This window comes from Glycine max, chromosome 11 (assembly GCF_000004515.6).
Source record: "Glycine max cultivar Williams 82 chromosome 11, Glycine_max_v4.0, whole genome shotgun sequence".
Taxonomy (NCBI): domain Eukaryota; kingdom Viridiplantae; phylum Streptophyta; class Magnoliopsida; order Fabales; family Fabaceae; genus Glycine; species Glycine max.
The window spans coordinates 8,713,565-8,729,049 of NC_038247.2; the positions used below are offsets into that span (position 1 = coordinate 8,713,565).

Consider the following 15,485-nt stretch of genomic DNA (forward strand, 5'->3'; position numbering starts at 1 on the left):
ATTCAACATTGTTTAAAGAAGTTTGAAATAATTTTTAAGATTATATAAAATAATAAAAATAATTAAAGATGTTATAATTTTTTAACTTCTAATATTATGATCACTTAAATTATTAATCAGAGCTGCCATGACCAGAGAAGTAGATGTCATGATGACAAGTTAGCATGTTTGGACAAAAGCTATTTTGTTCCCCTCAAGTCACTTTCGGGCTTGTCACACCAAACATGGCCTCGCAAGATACTACACAACATTCACTACTGCACATAACCAACCATAGAAAAAGGCGACTAGCTCGACTTAACTAAACTCACGTTACTTATGCGAAGCTGAATCAGAAAAGACGCATAAAATAGCATTACAAAAAAGGTAGCGCACCACCATCTTCCATTCATAAACATGATTGCATCAAATTATCCACTCAAGTCCCGAAAGATGGAACGAATCCCATTAAATAATAATAAAGGATGTATAAAGCTACAAAATGCATAAAAATGAAAACAAAAATTATACCAAACAAACTACTGAGCTGCCAGGAGTATACAAAAATGGTTGTCATTCACCACAGGATTGATTAGTAGATGACTTCACTTTAGTCCTCACTTTTCTTTTTTTTGCCTTTCTTCTTGCTTGGCATTTCAGGAGATTCTTCCTGCTCTCCCTGCTTCTTTCTCTTTTTCTTCTTCTCTCCTGCATTATCGTCATTCCCATTCTGCAACTCAGCACTCTCAGTTTCCTTCCTTTTCTTCTTCTTATCTTTTTTCACTACTACAGGTTCTGGTTCCTCACCATCAGCTTGCACAGTTGCATCCTCTTCCTTTTTGTCCTTCTTTTTCTTCTTGTCCTTCTTTTCTTTCTTTTTATCAGCAACAGAAGGCTCTTGTGCATCTTCATCAATAGCAGAATCAACCATTTGCCCGATAACTGAATCGGCTGAAGGATTATATGTCTACAAGAAAAATACCAATCAGAACAGACAGAAGGTAAAATCAAATTATTTAACAGTACCAAAAGGAGCAAGAAACAAACCTTGGCTGGGGTTATCAGTCCTCCAGCTCCTTTCTTTCGGTCCTTGTCATATGCTTCTATCTTGGGCTTTCCCTTGGCAGAACCAGCAAAACGACCCAACTCTTTGCCTTCAAGGTTCCTCAATCGTGCTTCAAGCTGCACTAAAACTGGTTAAAAGTCTGAAAGAAAAAAGCAAGAAGCCAAGATTATAACTATACAAAATATAACAAGTACCTTAGCTCTGTTCTCCAATCCCATGGTGTTATCTTGGCCATCTCCAAGAGCATCACACCTAATAGCTAATGCCGTCTTTGCAGCAAGTGACCGAGAAATTTTCCCCTTGAACTTTGGAGCTGCCTGACCAATCAAGGAAGCATGGTATATAAGACCATACTTGGGAGTAGCATGCTTAGTCTTCAGTGCCCTAAAGAGAGCCTTCTCAGCACCAAGAATTTGCACAGTACTACCAGGCTGCTTTGCAAGATTTAATAAGCTACCACCATGGGCAATGAGGCGAGCACCAACAAGCTCCCCAACCATTGCAGTCAAATTGGGTGCAATGGTGTTCATTCTACTCTTCAGATAATCATAGAGTTGCGCCCTGTATTCCGAGAGAGACAAAACCTGGTCACAGAGTTCTCGAATATTTGCCAAATCAAGCTCACCAATTTCAGTTCCCATAGATATCACAGATGCCTCCTTCAGCTCTGCCTCAACTTCCTCTGGCAAAATCTGTGATGATTTAAGATTAAAGAAAAATATTATAAAAAAAACTAGGTAAAAGCATATTTAAACATAAAAATATCAATTGTCTCGATAAGCATTATAGATTTGCTATTAGTAAAAAAACATAAAGGTTGTCTATTGTCCAGAAAGAGAGTAAAAAATCAACATTATATCTGACTGTGAACCACATGTCAGCTAAAGTGCAAAAACCATTAGCAGCATGTCACTGACAAATAATAATTCTACCTCAGAGAAATCCAGGCTAGCTGCATTAACACGATCACCCATCAACTTGACTGCCCTGGCATATAGGATGTTATCCTGTATTATTTTAGTAAGCTCAGGAAAATGCCAACCATACCATTCTCGAACCCTCATGGCATAGGTATTCAACTCTTTATCAAGATCATCTAGTAAACCAATGGCCTGGACAATCATGGTATCCACCTAAAAAAACATCTTGAAGTCAGGAAATAGTTATTAAAAAATATCAGACAAAAACTGGGAGAGAAAAAACAATGAACAATCATTTCATTGGTCAAAATTTCCATTACAGAACTAAATTATATCAAATTCAGTAATTTATAAATATGAATAATATATACAATCTTGCTTGTAAGATCCACCTATGAATGTTCAAAGATTCATCCTATTCCCACTCTAAACAACTGTGTACAGTTAAATGCTTAAACTGCTACTTTGGTATCAGTTAATCAGACATACAACAAAAAGTAGCCAGATAAACCTCCTAAGATATGAACACAAAAAATACTGGTCTTCAATGGGAAACAACACAGGTATGAGGCAAACTATGAAATCTAGATAACTGATCTGGCAATATAATTATTGTAGCAATGATAAAAGTCCCATATGGAACATATTTTCCTCATAAAAAGCATGATCTAAAATAGTTTAAATTGAAATAGAAGGCCAAATAATTGGAAATCGCATACAAGATAAAAAATGACAACTACTAAGAAGTTAAAACAAACAAATACTCTTACTCTTAAGTATGCTACTTTCCTCACGTGATGTGATTTACAAAAATCAAATTCATTACACCACCTTTGGAATAATACCCTGATATCTTTATTCATATCAATCAATAACCAAATTTTGGGAGTATTTCTTTGGTGAATAGCAGAGTAGGATATAGACCTCAACATAATAAAAATCTACAGTGTGGTCAATATACTTAGAATAAGAGTACAATGATAACATCAATTCCTTATAACCATAAAGTCAACGGAAAATACACCTTCTCTGCACTAAACTTCAATTTGTATCTGGATAAGCTGTGAGATAAACCCAAACTCATTGGGGCCATGTCTTGAACAGCTAGACCAGATATGAGTTCAGTTAACTGATTTCTAACACCTCTCATCAACTCCATAACTGCATTGTTGTGAATACAGTCGATTTTCTGAAAGGATCAACAAAATAAATAATCAAGTTAGCTATTAGATAAGTGAAATGTAAACTTTCATATCATAGGTTTATAAGGGAAACTTAGGTGACCCACCAATTTCTCCTTGATCACATTCCCAAGCTTTGAATCTGCCACACCTAGTGTTTCATTTTCACAATGAACACGCAGGAACTTGCGGAGACCCTTGCTAGCTTTTCCATCAATAAGTAAAGTAGCTGCCTCTAGAGCTTCTGAAGTGTTCTCAAATTTAGAAAATGCTTTCAACTTGACCACCTATTTTGCAAAAATCAGGGTTAGCTTCACTAGAAATTAGAAAATTTTACTAAGTACTAGAAAATGGATGAATAAAAATAGATTGACTTAAAATTCCCCAGTATCATATTGCTGATATCAGCAAACCTACAATAAACAAGGAAGAAGGGGTGGGAAGTAGGGCAAAAAAGAGAACCTGTCTAGCAGTATCTGCACTGGAAAAGTTCTTCCACAAGTCCTGTGTAAAGAAGCACATATAAATTAAACTAAGCTTTAGGAAGTGGGAAGGAAACACAGGACATAATTAGCATGTTTCTTGTGAAAGAATCGCATAAATATATAAAACAGCAGCGTTGTGGGAGAATTACGCAAGAGCAACTACTGCATGCTTCAAGAGGACACACATTGTCCGGTCTAGGACACATAACCATGCACACTTTGTTATAATACAAACTCATTTAATTCTAAAATTCAAATACTGAGATATAAGACCCCAGAAATAATTAAAATAAATTGTGGATCATAGCAAATAATTTCAAGCAGTACATTTTTTTAAAAGTGATAGTGCAATGCAACAAGTCATGCTAAGATCCAGGAAATAATCAGAAAATTTCTGAAGGTGCAAACGTTTCAACAATTACAAATTAAGAAAAATCCACTCCTCCATCAGAAACTGAAATGCGACCCAAGTAAAAGAAAGACTAACTGAAAACACTCGACAAGAAAAAACCAACCATGCTAGTTCTATTTTCATAACAAAACGAAGAAAAACAAGAGAAGAGTATTACCTCAACTTTAGAAAGCTTGCCTTCATCCAGCACTTTAAACAGGGCAAAACCCGCGGGTGTTTCAAACAATACGAGCATTTTTCTCTCCCAATAAACCTGAAGAAAAAGCACCAAAACTTCCCATTAATGAAGTCACAAACACCAAAGAAGAAGCACAGAAAGCGTGTAAACGTTAACCCCAACAAAGCAAACACTCATTTTCTAAAAGAGCAAATACACTATCGCATTGATCATCACAACAAGTTAACAGCTATCTAAAAATCCAGAAGCGTAAAATGATGAAACTAGTGCTATGGCTAAGCATGAAAAGAGAGGCGACATATAAAAAGAGAAAAAACCTGAAAAGGGAGGGTTTTAGAGCATAAACCCTAAGCTAGGGTTGAAGAGAGAAGTTACAACACGAAGAAGAGGCGGCAGCGAAACTATTTTGTTTGAGGCAAGAACGATATATAATGGGAGGAGAATGCTATTATTAATGGGCCACGATCATTGTCATAAAGCCCAAGTTTTACTTCACGAATCAATCGGGCCAGACCCAATGACGTCCTCCTCGTTCAAAAAAATAAATATAAAACACAACAAAAATTTATACAGATAAATGAGATTAGGTTTCTTCTTTAATATTTTTTTATGACTGAAGGTTTTGTCTTCTAATGTTTGGAGTTTATTTAAAATCACGTTTCATCGCATAAGATGTATGCCAAATAAGATTTTATTTATTTATTTAGTGAGTGTACTAAATTAAGATTTAAAAATATTTTAAAAAAAAAATCATGTAGTAGTATCTAATTAAGACTTTTAAAAAATATAAATAAGTTTTATCATATTTAATTAGATTTATTTGAATTCTTTTAGGAGGGCAACAATAATGATAATCAATCATGTTTTTTACAACTTTTTAAAAAAATTGGTATAAAAAACATATAAATTTATGATCGATTATTTTTATATTGATAGATTCAAACTCTATTTTACATTGGAAGTCAGATTTTCTTTCTCCCATTTTTTTTTTCATGATTCCATCACATAATTTATTCTCTCGTCGTTTAAGGTCATGCAAACGTTGGTACAATACTTGACCATCTCTTACTTCCAATTTAGCAAACTTTTTCTACAATTAGATAAAAGCTCCTTTTTTTTTTCATTTATCATTTTATTTGGATGACAAATCTTTATCTTCAATATCAGTAGTTAACGAAGACTATAATTTTGAGATTGAAATCACCTATCCCATAATCCTTGTCTCACTTTCTGTTCCATGAATCAGATTTTGCCACGTCACTTTTGCATTCTTATCAAATATTCTAACATTAAAGATTAGATTTTACATTGTTTTTCTGTTCGGCGTCAATTGCCACTGTCTCAAAGCTTTCGGGATGTGTGAACGGTGCCGATTATCACCGCGAGATCTCGTCGACATTGGATATCGCATGGAATTCGATGATCTTTTCGCACATTGTTCAATCTTATTGATGTCAGAAAAAATGTACTATAAGTACTAGAGGAAGACTTTGCCCTTGTCTTTCTTCTTGATTCAGAGGACGAGAGCATTGCGTTGGTGTCTTTGGTCCAATAGAGTTTAGCGCCAAGAAAGGTTTCCTGCAAGGTGGAGGAAAATGTCATGCGGATTGGGGTTGGAGAAGAGATAGTGTGGCTTTTGCGGTAGAGTTTATTTTCTTGGGAATGGGATTTTGAAGGATGGGTGAAGGTGGAGGCATTTTTGAAGCAGAAACAAAAAAACAAAGGAGAAAGATTGGGCGTAAAAGGAAGAGAACACAATAACTTTACGACGTTAAAATATTAAATAGGAATGAAAATCTGACATGGTTTTTTAAGTAATTAATGTTGCGAAATATGATTCGTGGGAACAGGAAGGGAGACTGAGACTAGAAGACATGAGATTTCAATCCATAATTTTGAGTCTATTATTGGACTAATATGTCTTTAAGTATGTGGAGAAATACCACTTAAGATTTATTTTTTTAGGGAAAAATGCTAGTTAAGATAAAAAAATATGTTAAAATCAATTAGTTATCTAAAATTAGAAAAATTGTATTATTTTTTTTATCAAAACCTTATTATTTCTTTCTTATCTTTGTTGTAAATCTTGTTTTCTAAAAATTCATGAAAAATACTTATTATAAAATTTTTTCTAAAAAATATTGTAAGTCATTATATTCTTACTTATTCTTTTAAAATTCTTACTCCATACTTTTTCTTATGTAGAAATAGTCTTTCAAACATTCCAATCCAATGCACTCCCTCGGAGAAGAATCTTACAGTCCATGAACCTGTTTATCTTTTGTTCATATGCAAGACAAGAACTAAAAGAAGCATGATTCATACATGCTATCCTAAAATTCCAGCCTTCCCCCAGCCGAGAACCCCCACTCTTGTGACAATTTTTGTTTAAAATTTGTGCCAAATTTTAAATTGTCTATTTTATGGTGACTTGTAGGATGAATTATCTTGTGGGTGGTTTCATTGATAACCACCTAAAACCTAAAATGACCTGTAATAGTAGATCATTTTGGCTTGTTAGTAATAATTTCAAATTTATTTTTTAGTTCCTGTAACTTTCGATTTTTTCATTATTCCTCTTCGTCAAATCTGAGTTTGTTTTCCTTCTCACCGTATCACTTTTCAAGAAAACGTTAAAACGGGTCATTATTCCTCTATTTTATTACTCTTCTTAAATAAAATGTACCGGAAGCATTAGTGAAATATTCTTCCTCTAGTCTAGCTTATTAAAATTAAAGATTACAAAAAGAAAGAGACTTAAACATTTAAAACTTTGGTCTTAGCGAAAAATCAGATAAAAGCAAAAGGGGGGTGGTCATTTGCTTTGATCAGTTTCTGCAGAGAGGAAGTGGCAACATCCTTGCTCTTCCATTTGCTGACATAGAGCAAGGATTCAAATTGCAGTAATGTTGTTCAACCTAACAGGCGCTTCCTTACCTGCAAGGACACCAATAACTACATATAAGTCTTGATAGTATAACCTTTTATTTTATGTAAAAGTTAAAATTCTAATTGAAATGAATGGAAGAACTAAGGACTGTAACGCAATAAACATGCATGCCTCAGGCAGTTTCTGCCGGAAAATGACATCAAGCCGTGCATCAAGGGTGTTTTCCAACACAATCTTCCCATCCTCCGAGGCCAATACTACTCCTCCAGAGCTTTATTGAAACAAGTTACACAAAAAACCAAGTCATTTAAGTTGAGTTAGGTGTTAGTATAATAATATTGTTAGTAATAACAACCTAAATTCTAAAGAGAATAACACCCACAAACATCGGTTTTGTTGCGCTCCATTCTACTACTCTCAAACATCTCTTCGTTCATAACATGAGTCATGCACAACAACTATTATCTTATTTTTATCAAAAAATAAGTTGATATGCAAATTGGTTTTAAAACATGACCTCGATAAGCATATAGTGATTAGAATAAATCTTTGCTTAAAATATGACAATGTTAATTAAGTCATGAGATAAAATGACATTATGAGTATGAAAATATGAGGCAAATTTCTCAAAAGAGGTTTGTTTTACAAACTAGTTTTGCAAATGGGACTTTTTTCAAACTATTTTCTGCATGGTGTCATTTTTTACGTAAAAGCTATGCAAATCGCAAAAGGCATTAACAAGTTCGAACTGAGAGTGACACATGCACTGGTCTCGCCAATTTGAGTTGAGTTACAGTTCCATGGGATTGCAGTGCTCTCTACACAAGCATGTCACGTGATCACCGCCTCTAATTGCCATGCCGGCACTTGTGCACCTGCATGCATGTGAAACACTAAAAAAACTTTGCATCTAGAGATTCGGGTAGCAGAAAAGCAATCATGAAACTAGTATGCTTAATTATATTATACACATGCAACTTACTTTATCAAAAGATTAATAAAATATATTTTTAATTCCTATAATGTCAATAAAATTTATTAGTATCATTCCTCGTGTTTTGGATTTGATTAATTTACTCTCTAAATTTTGGAAAAATAATAATTTATGTGTTCTTTAATTATCCCAAACAATTTTTATCGTGAGGAAAAATGAAAACTACTCTATTTTATAAACTTCTAATACTTAAATTGATTAAAATTAAAGTTTGGAGACTAAAACTAAATTTTAACGAAAGTTCCAAAATTGGAAACATACTTTATCCTTATTAAAATTATGAACTTAATAAAGAGACATGCAAGTGGAACCAGCAGTGCATGGAACTGTGCAACCACAACTCACCAGTTGCATGGAACTTAATAAAGAGACTAAGCTCAACTCGCCAGTCAAACTGGCGAGTCCCATGGAGCTCAGATCGCCTGTTACACTAACGAGACCAGTGCCACGTGTCACCCCAGCCTGAACTCGCCAATGTCTTTTACGATTTGCATGACTTTTACGTAAAAAATGACACCATACAGAAAATAGTTTAAAAAGAGCCTCATTTATAGAAATAGTTTGTAAAACAAACCCCTTTTGAGAAATTTGTCCAAATATGACATTGTCATGAAATTGATGGTATATCCAAAGGTAGCACACATAACTCAACTGCTAGTTTAAAGGTGAAATTAACCAAAGGAGTTACCAATAAGGTTCATGGGAATCAACGGCGCCGTTCTTAGGCGGTGGTGGGAGGTAAACACGATCATCAAGGGAAATCTTAGGGGATTGCATACTGGCTTTCTCTGAGTATTCTTTTTTGGCTTCCTCTATCAATGACTCAACTAGCTTACGGTCACTCTCTCTGCATCTTAATAACACTGATGGTTCCCTCAAGCGTAGTAAACCCTACAACATGCGCAAGAAAATCAAGTGTTTGTTTTTTAAATAAATAAATATTGCATGTCAATCATCATTCATCAGCTCATTAATCTCAATCGCAGGCTTTAGTTCCCGTGTGCTTCAAGACTGAAACTGAAATTTAGATTAGGACATAATAACAACAACATAATGTTATGTTACCTCACTAGGTGAGGTCGCTATATGAATCACGCCACATCATCTGGTTCGGTAATAGACCAAATCTCCATCGATATTATTTAACATAGAATCTCTCAATATCTTTCTTCAAATTGTGTTGTGCAAAAAATAATTTTGCATGCACACAAATGATAGCATCATCGTTATGCATCAAATACCTGAACAATCATGTCTTTGAGGAGTTTCTTGTATACTTTCTTGTCATTTGAGACACGTAAAAGCCCCTTTTTAGCAGCGTCCTTCATAGAACCCATCGCGTCATCTTGTGCTTGAAGCACTTTTATTCGGGCTGCATTCAGCTGTGTTGAGTATTCACTGCTCACAAATAAACGAGTTTCGTAAAACATTTCTAAATTATTTTTAGTATGAAAACGAAACACAAACTTACATCTTTCTTCTAACGTCAATTTGTTTGGCTTTTCGTTCGTATTCTTGCCTGATCTTTCTTTTTTCAGCTTCTAGCAATTGCAGTTTCTCAATATTGAATTCCTATAATGAATCAGAGTAATAAAAGAAATCAAATTTCCTAAGGATAAATAAATCATCATCTCACTGTTGATATTATTGAAGGTAGAAAATGTTCAAAATTATAAAATAAATATTCATATATGCCTCTTCAGCAGCAACAGATATTTCATTAGCTTTCTCTTCAGCCTCTTGACGGATGAACCTGATCATCTGCTGGATCTGCCTTGACACATCTGCGTCCTTCATATTTCCTTTTTCTTTTGTTTACTGACACAACTTACAAAGATACGTAAATACAATCTCTGTTTTATTTTATTGATAATTTCTCAGACAATGATAACAAAAACGAGATAGAAAAGAAAATGTGGCATTTTTGTCACCTATATAATCAATTGTCTTCTCCAAACTCAGCTGCTGGAAGGGGAAATGGAAGTGTAACCAATCTGTTTCCTTATAAAACAATTGCAAGTTTTTTTTTGTGTAACTACGTTTTAGTTTAATGTGTGCTATAATAAATAACAAGTGGAAATTTTCAAATGAGAGAAAAAAAAAAAACACCTACAAAGCTAATAATTAGCCTTCATCCGCTGATTTAGTCAGTTGAGATAAATATCATCAAAGCATTGATTTCGGTCTGTTAAGGGATTGGATCTTGAACTAACACATCCTATTTTTGGAAATTTGAACTAGCAAAATAAGGACAAAAGAAATTGAAGACGAAAGTAATTAACTCAAGACAAGATCCACCTATCAGATAATTATCCTGATATATTTTTTTTTCTCCACAAAAAAAGCAGTAAATTGCAGGGCTACATGAGTTGCCACATCAATTTTACTAGGAATTTTTTGTAATTTTACCTTAATTTGATTATGCTTTACATTACCTCCTTCTTAGTCCTTACTTTCCTAAATGGGATGAGCTTACCAATTTTATTAATGATGGCGTAATTTATTCAACTCTAATGACTTTTGTAAAATGCTACTAGAAAGCTCGCATGGTTTTGAATGAGAAACGTACTCATGATAAGAGTATTTATTATCTTCATCACGGAATATAAAGCCCAGTAAAAAAAAAAGGTGATGGATCAACCTTGATAATATACATCGGATAAATACATATACCATTATGGCACTGTGTGGTTCAAATAAAATAAGATTAAATACACACATGTACACCAAAAAATATAAATGAATGGAACCCAAAATAAATTCACTGCCATAACATGAATCATAGTGATACACTTTGTATCAGAAATAACTTGATTGAACTAGTAGCAGCTCCAGCACTGCCAAAACTTTTGCAACTGTTGACTTCAATGTAGAATCACTCCTCTGTGCCATTTCAATAAGAACCACCTGTGCCAATTCTCCATATTTCATTCTGTGTTCTTCAACCCTGAATATTCTCTCCAACATCCAAAGCGCTTTTTCTTGAACCTTCACATCACCTGCTTCTAATACATTTACAATAGCTTGTACACCTGACAATTTGGCTATGCAATTGGCACCACCTTCCCAGATTTCATCTTGCAATAGAGTTGAAAGGGCATTCAAAGCGGCTTCCACTGCTTCCCAATCCTTATCTTCCAATATTTGGATAAGGGGAGAAACAGCACCTGCCTTGATCAGACAAAACGTGCTGCTAACAAAGCAATAACCATCATGAACTTCACAATATGCATCCACTGAGGGAGCAACACACAACCACCTCGACTTCCTAGACCGCCTAAGAGATGGAGAATTCTGCGATAGTTGACCGAGAGCGGTTGCAGCTTTGAGTTTTGTGATTGCTGAACCACTTGAGAGCAGTTTTACAAGCAAAGCAATCACCCCATGTTTTGCTGAAAGAAGTTGCAGTTTCTTGTCAGAGGAGCTTGTGAACCGGATTGCAATGCCTGCAATACTCTCCATTAAGATACTTTTTGCAGGTGAGTTACTTCCTGTGCCTAAATCCATAATGGATACCAAAATCGGCAACAAATTCGCTCTCTTCAGTGCATCTGTCACTTTTTTATCACTAACAGGAAGGTTACTCAGTATGCCAACAGCAGCAGCCTTTTCACTATCTGATGTTGATGATAAGACAATGTTAACAATATAAAAAAGATGAGTTTCATCAAAATGTGCAGTCGACTCATCTGTTAGATCTTCCGAGAGAGTATACAGCAAATTCAATGCCTTGCTCCTTATTTTCATTTTTGTTTCCTTCAAAAGGGGTAAAATTAGTTGAAGTGCACCTTTTTCCTTCATTTTTCTTCTCTCTTTGGAAGCACAAGGAAGGGAAGCAATGCTATTTAGAGCTTCTAATAGATGACCTTGAATCACAGGGCTGGAAAGATTCAAAAGTGAGAGAATCTGCTGAGCCACACCTAGATTGACAAGAACAGTTTCTGACTCTGCAATTCTTGCAAGAATAGCTGATGCAGGCTCCCGTAGAGTCATGAGCACAGATGTTACAGAGAAAAGAAGTTGCAGCAGAGATCCTACAATTCCAGTTCCAATCAAACGCCGCACATTTTCTGTCAAGCTGGAAAGATTTTGCAGTGCATTTAGAGCTGATAACTTGGACTCAAGTTTCCCAGAATTGAACATTCTCACAAGGGGCTCAATTGCCCCATCTTGTCCAAGGGTAAGTTTGCTATGATCAGTGAGCACCAGCCTGGAAAGTGTTGTTGCCATGAGAATCTTGGTCATGTCACAACCTGCTTTAACACGGGTTGAAATTTTCAAGTTAAGGGAATGCAGAGAAATTTACTTAAGTTCTGGTTATTGTCTCATCTATAAACTACATACTTAACAAACTAAAGATGAAAGCAATTGGTCCATTAGGATGCCACACTCGTTGATTAATGTAATATTGATTAACTAGTTTATTTAAATTACAGTCAATGCTGCTTTTAAATTCAAATAGGTTACACAACTTAAATATTTCATTGATGCCATTTCTTAGGAGTTATGTCAGGTTTTTTTACTTCCTGCCAATTGAATTATAAGGTAAGCTGTAGCAACAATTTTGCAGTTTTAATATTAGATTTAGAATTCAGATGGTCAACTATCCTTATTTTTATGTTGGATCAATTTTGATTTCTCATTGCAACATTTGAAGAGACTTGAAATTAGTCAACACATTCACAGTATTGAACCAATTAGCTGCAATCCATTTTATTCATTTCAACAAAATTCGTTCCCACGATGTATTGCACAGATCTAAACACTGGTTATCATACAAAATAAATTTGTGAGAACTCCATGTGTGTAGCATTTAGATGGAAGAAAACACCTACTTTTGCTAGATGGCTGAATGCAAAGAAATAGAAAGCCAAGAGTAAGAAAATAAGGCTAAATTAAAACTAACTGTAAATTATATTATCCTAAATAAACCCTCTGCATATTATGATGTTCATTTATCAGTCATACCTCCCTGTATTGGTACATGCACTCAATATATTTACAAGCGGCCATTAATGCCATAGAACTTTTAGTGGGCTGCTTTGGTAAAACAGGTGCTAAATTTCTAATTTCTACAAAATCTACCAACTATACTACTCAAATCACTTGTATTAACATTATCAATGGATGCTTCATATCATAAGAGCAAAGTGTTGAAAAATGATGCATCACCTTTATTCAAATACTGCACTAGCGGCCCAAAGTAACCAGCCTCGGCCATAAGAAGTGCATTTTGAGTATTATTTGATAGTATATCCAACAACTTTGCTGCATCACGTGAAGAAACAGGGTCAACTCCATTAAGGATAGAAACTAACATAACAATACACCCCTGAATTCTCCCAATCTTCCGTCTAACTGCAGGAAGGGCAGAGAGTTCTAGCAACAGACCCACTGCTTCCCTCCTCTCTTCAGTGTCTCTTGTAAGAGATTTCACCACTGCTGATAATAACTCAATATTTGTCATCTTCTCCTGCATAGTACTATTTCATATTGTAAGATAAGTAACAACTAGAAGTGCTGTGGCTTTAGACCAACAAGTATAAGAAACACTACCTTACTTGCAGGACTTTACCTTCATCTCATCATTTCGCATAGCAATACTTCTTAGCAATTGAATGATTGTCAACCTATTGCCTGCCTTAGACGAAAATGGACGGTTAAAAAGAATGGAAACAGCAGCTTCCACATTAATTAAACCGCTATCCAGTTTTCCACCCCTGATGAACTTTTTTAGCCTTAAGAGTGCAACTGCAAATTCCTCGGCATCACCATTCTTAAGCTGTAGTAAAACATCATCACTAGTAACATCAATTATCTCCTCTTCTATTTCCCCTCCCTCCTTCGCTTCATTGACAAATCTTGATATCGAACTTGAAGTTGGACTCATATTCCCACCAAATCTCGCATTCATCAGCTGTTTTTGCAATGTGCCAATCTTTTCTCTAAAATCTATGGACACTTCAAGGCTGGCCACAAGCAGCATGCCTAATGATCGACCGAGATCATGCGCTATGTCCTCAATTCGCTTGTTGCGCTCTTTCAAAGAGGAGCTTCTGATCAAAGCTTTAGCTCGGGTAAGCTCATTCATAAGAGATTCCAAGGACTTTCTGATAGCTGGCTTGTCTATGATTGTGCATTTGTCTCTCAGATCATTGAAGATTGGAGCAAATTTCTCAACCAACATAGCAAACTCAGTAAAAGCATCCTCTATATCAATTTCAGGATTCTTAGAAAACAAAGCAACCTCATCAGCCAGGACTATTAACTCTGACAGAAACTCAGAAAAGTCTCTCTTTTCCTTCATATTTATCTATGAGACCTGTAACTTTGGGAGAAAAAAAAAACTATTTAGTTACAAAAGAAAACAAAACTAAACTACAATTGACAGATAAATAACAGATGATAAGAAGTGATTGTTGATTAGAAACAAAAAGAAAAACATAGTAGAAGCAGTACAAGAAAGAAAGTGAATAGAACCTGCCGAGCAAACGCAAGGATGGCTAAGAAAAATGATTGTCTAAACCCCACATGTCTGAAGATAAGAAGTTTCAGAAATCCAAAGCAACAAGTTAAGAGTAAGACCAGCCCACTTCTTTTTTTTTTTTCCAACGGTAGGTCTGGAAAGGTAAGAGTTTGGAAATTGAGGTTTGGAATATAGTAAGGAGGAGTCATTCTCAGATGGGGATGACCCATTAAAATAAAAATAATCATATGGTTATCAATTATCAATCATGCTTTGCTCTTCTCTTCCCACTGATGAAAAGAAAGACCAAGTCAAAAATTCAAAATCAATTAACTTTTTCTTTCCAAGGATTGCATTGTACATTTATACAGTGATTGTCTCTCTCTACACTGTATTAGTCTCCGTCTTTGTTCATTTCTTGAGCTTCGTCCATTTGCTTGGACGTCCTTATCCTTGATTTCAGTTCCATTTGCAACCATTTTTTTTTCCTTCGGCTTTGAACGAGGAAACATGTGTCCTTCCTCAGCCACGTATTTGATTCAGAAAGTGTTATTTTTTTGTACAACTTGTCGCCCAAGTGCCAAAAAGCGGCTCCACATCTATCTAGTATCTACTTGCCAATTCACTTCAGAAGCCTCGAAAGTCTAAAGGAAAAGGAGGTACTCGTGGATAAATTTTTCCGTAAATATTTAATATAAAAAAATCGACAAATATTTTATAAAAGTTAAATTTATTTATGCATAAATTAAAAATATTTTTTTTGAAAAAACTAATATGATTTTTTTATAAATCAATTTATAAATAAATATATGTATGTTTTTTTGTTCTCACACATTCAAGTGATATATATGTGTATTTTTTTCTCACACATTCTAGTGATATATAATATATATTCATAACAATTATTACTAACC

General features: G+C 34.8%; 3 protein-coding genes across 6 annotated transcripts; all 3 read right to left on the minus strand.

The window, feature by feature from the left end:
• Positions 1–355: 355 nt before the first annotated feature.
• LOC100784721 (probable nucleolar protein 5-2) lies at positions 356–4,647 on the minus strand. Its single transcript, XM_003537810.5, has 9 exons — positions 4,539–4,647; positions 4,201–4,296; positions 3,609–3,650; positions 3,254–3,433; positions 2,990–3,154; positions 1,978–2,178; positions 1,240–1,737; positions 1,027–1,161; positions 356–946 (listed from the first exon to the last, which is right to left on the minus strand). The coding sequence occupies exons 2-9, from the start codon at positions 4,276–4,278 to the stop codon at positions 590–592; spliced, it is 1,656 nt and encodes a 551-aa protein (XP_003537858.1). The 5' UTR covers positions 4,279–4,296; positions 4,539–4,647; the 3' UTR covers positions 356–589.
• Positions 4,648–7,134: 2,487 nt separating this feature from the next.
• On the minus strand, positions 7,135–10,061 carry LOC100791813 (V-type proton ATPase subunit E2). Its single transcript, XM_041006789.1, has 6 exons — positions 9,801–10,061; positions 9,577–9,677; positions 9,347–9,503; positions 8,794–8,996; positions 7,283–7,382; positions 7,135–7,158 (listed from the first exon to the last, which is right to left on the minus strand). The coding sequence occupies exons 1-6, from the start codon at positions 9,900–9,902 to the stop codon at positions 7,135–7,137; spliced, it is 687 nt and encodes a 228-aa protein (XP_040862723.1). The 5' UTR covers positions 9,903–10,061.
• Positions 10,062–10,737: 676 nt separating this feature from the next.
• LOC102664566 (U-box domain-containing protein 44) lies at positions 10,738–14,993 on the minus strand. 4 transcript variants are annotated; one of them, XM_006590821.4, is made up of 4 exons: positions 14,586–14,993; positions 13,667–14,427; positions 13,278–13,588; positions 10,738–12,358 (listed from the first exon to the last, which is right to left on the minus strand). In XM_006590821.4, exons 2-4 carry the CDS (start codon positions 14,410–14,412, stop codon positions 10,905–10,907), a joined length of 2,511 nt encoding a protein of 836 aa, XP_006590884.1. In that variant the 5' UTR covers positions 14,413–14,427; positions 14,586–14,993; the 3' UTR covers positions 10,738–10,904. The 4 variants fall into 4 exon arrangements, with proteins under 4 accessions (XP_006590884.1, XP_006590883.1, XP_006590885.1 ...); XM_006590820.4 differs by having other exon boundaries at positions 13,667–14,433; XM_006590822.4 differs by having other exon boundaries at positions 13,667–14,433; positions 14,565–14,993.
• Between the last annotated feature and the right edge of the window lie 492 nt (positions 14,994–15,485).

Excerpts from the sequence above, each read along its gene's own strand:
- LOC102664566 (XM_006590821.4), bottom strand. The coding sequence starts at position 14,412 with ATGAAGGAAAAGAGAGACTTTTCTGAGTTTCTGTCAGAGTTAATAGTC. Across the intron at positions 13,589-13,666 it reads ATGAAGGTAAAGTCCTGCAA|TACTATGCAGGAGAAGATGA; the intron begins GTAAGGTAGTGT and ends AATATGAAATAG. Across the intron at positions 12,359-13,277 it reads AGTGCAGTATTTGAATAAAG|GTTGTGACATGACCAAGATT; the intron begins GTGATGCATCAT and ends GTGTTAAAGCAG.
- LOC100784721 (XM_003537810.5), bottom strand. The coding sequence starts at position 4,278 with ATGCTCGTATTGTTTGAAACACCCGCGGGTTTTGCCCTGTTTAAAGTG. Across the intron at positions 3,651-4,200 it reads GCAAGCTTTCTAAAGTTGAG|GACTTGTGGAAGAACTTTTC; the intron begins GTAATACTCTTC and ends TTCTTTACACAG. Across the intron at positions 1,162-1,239 it reads GATTGGAGAACAGAGCTAAG|CTTGAAGCACGATTGAGGAA; the intron begins GTACTTGTTATA and ends GTTTTAGTGCAG.
- LOC100791813 (XM_041006789.1), bottom strand. The coding sequence starts at position 9,902 with ATGAAGGACGCAGATGTGTCAAGGCAGATCCAGCAGATGATCAGGTTC. Across the intron at positions 9,504-9,576 it reads ATTGACGTTAGAAGAAAGAT|TGAATACTCAACACAGCTGA; the intron begins GTAAGTTTGTGT and ends ATTTGTGAGCAG. Across the intron at positions 7,383-8,793 it reads GATTCCCATGAACCTTATTG|CTCTGGAGGAGTAGTATTGG; the intron begins GTAACTCCTTTG and ends GTTTCAATAAAG.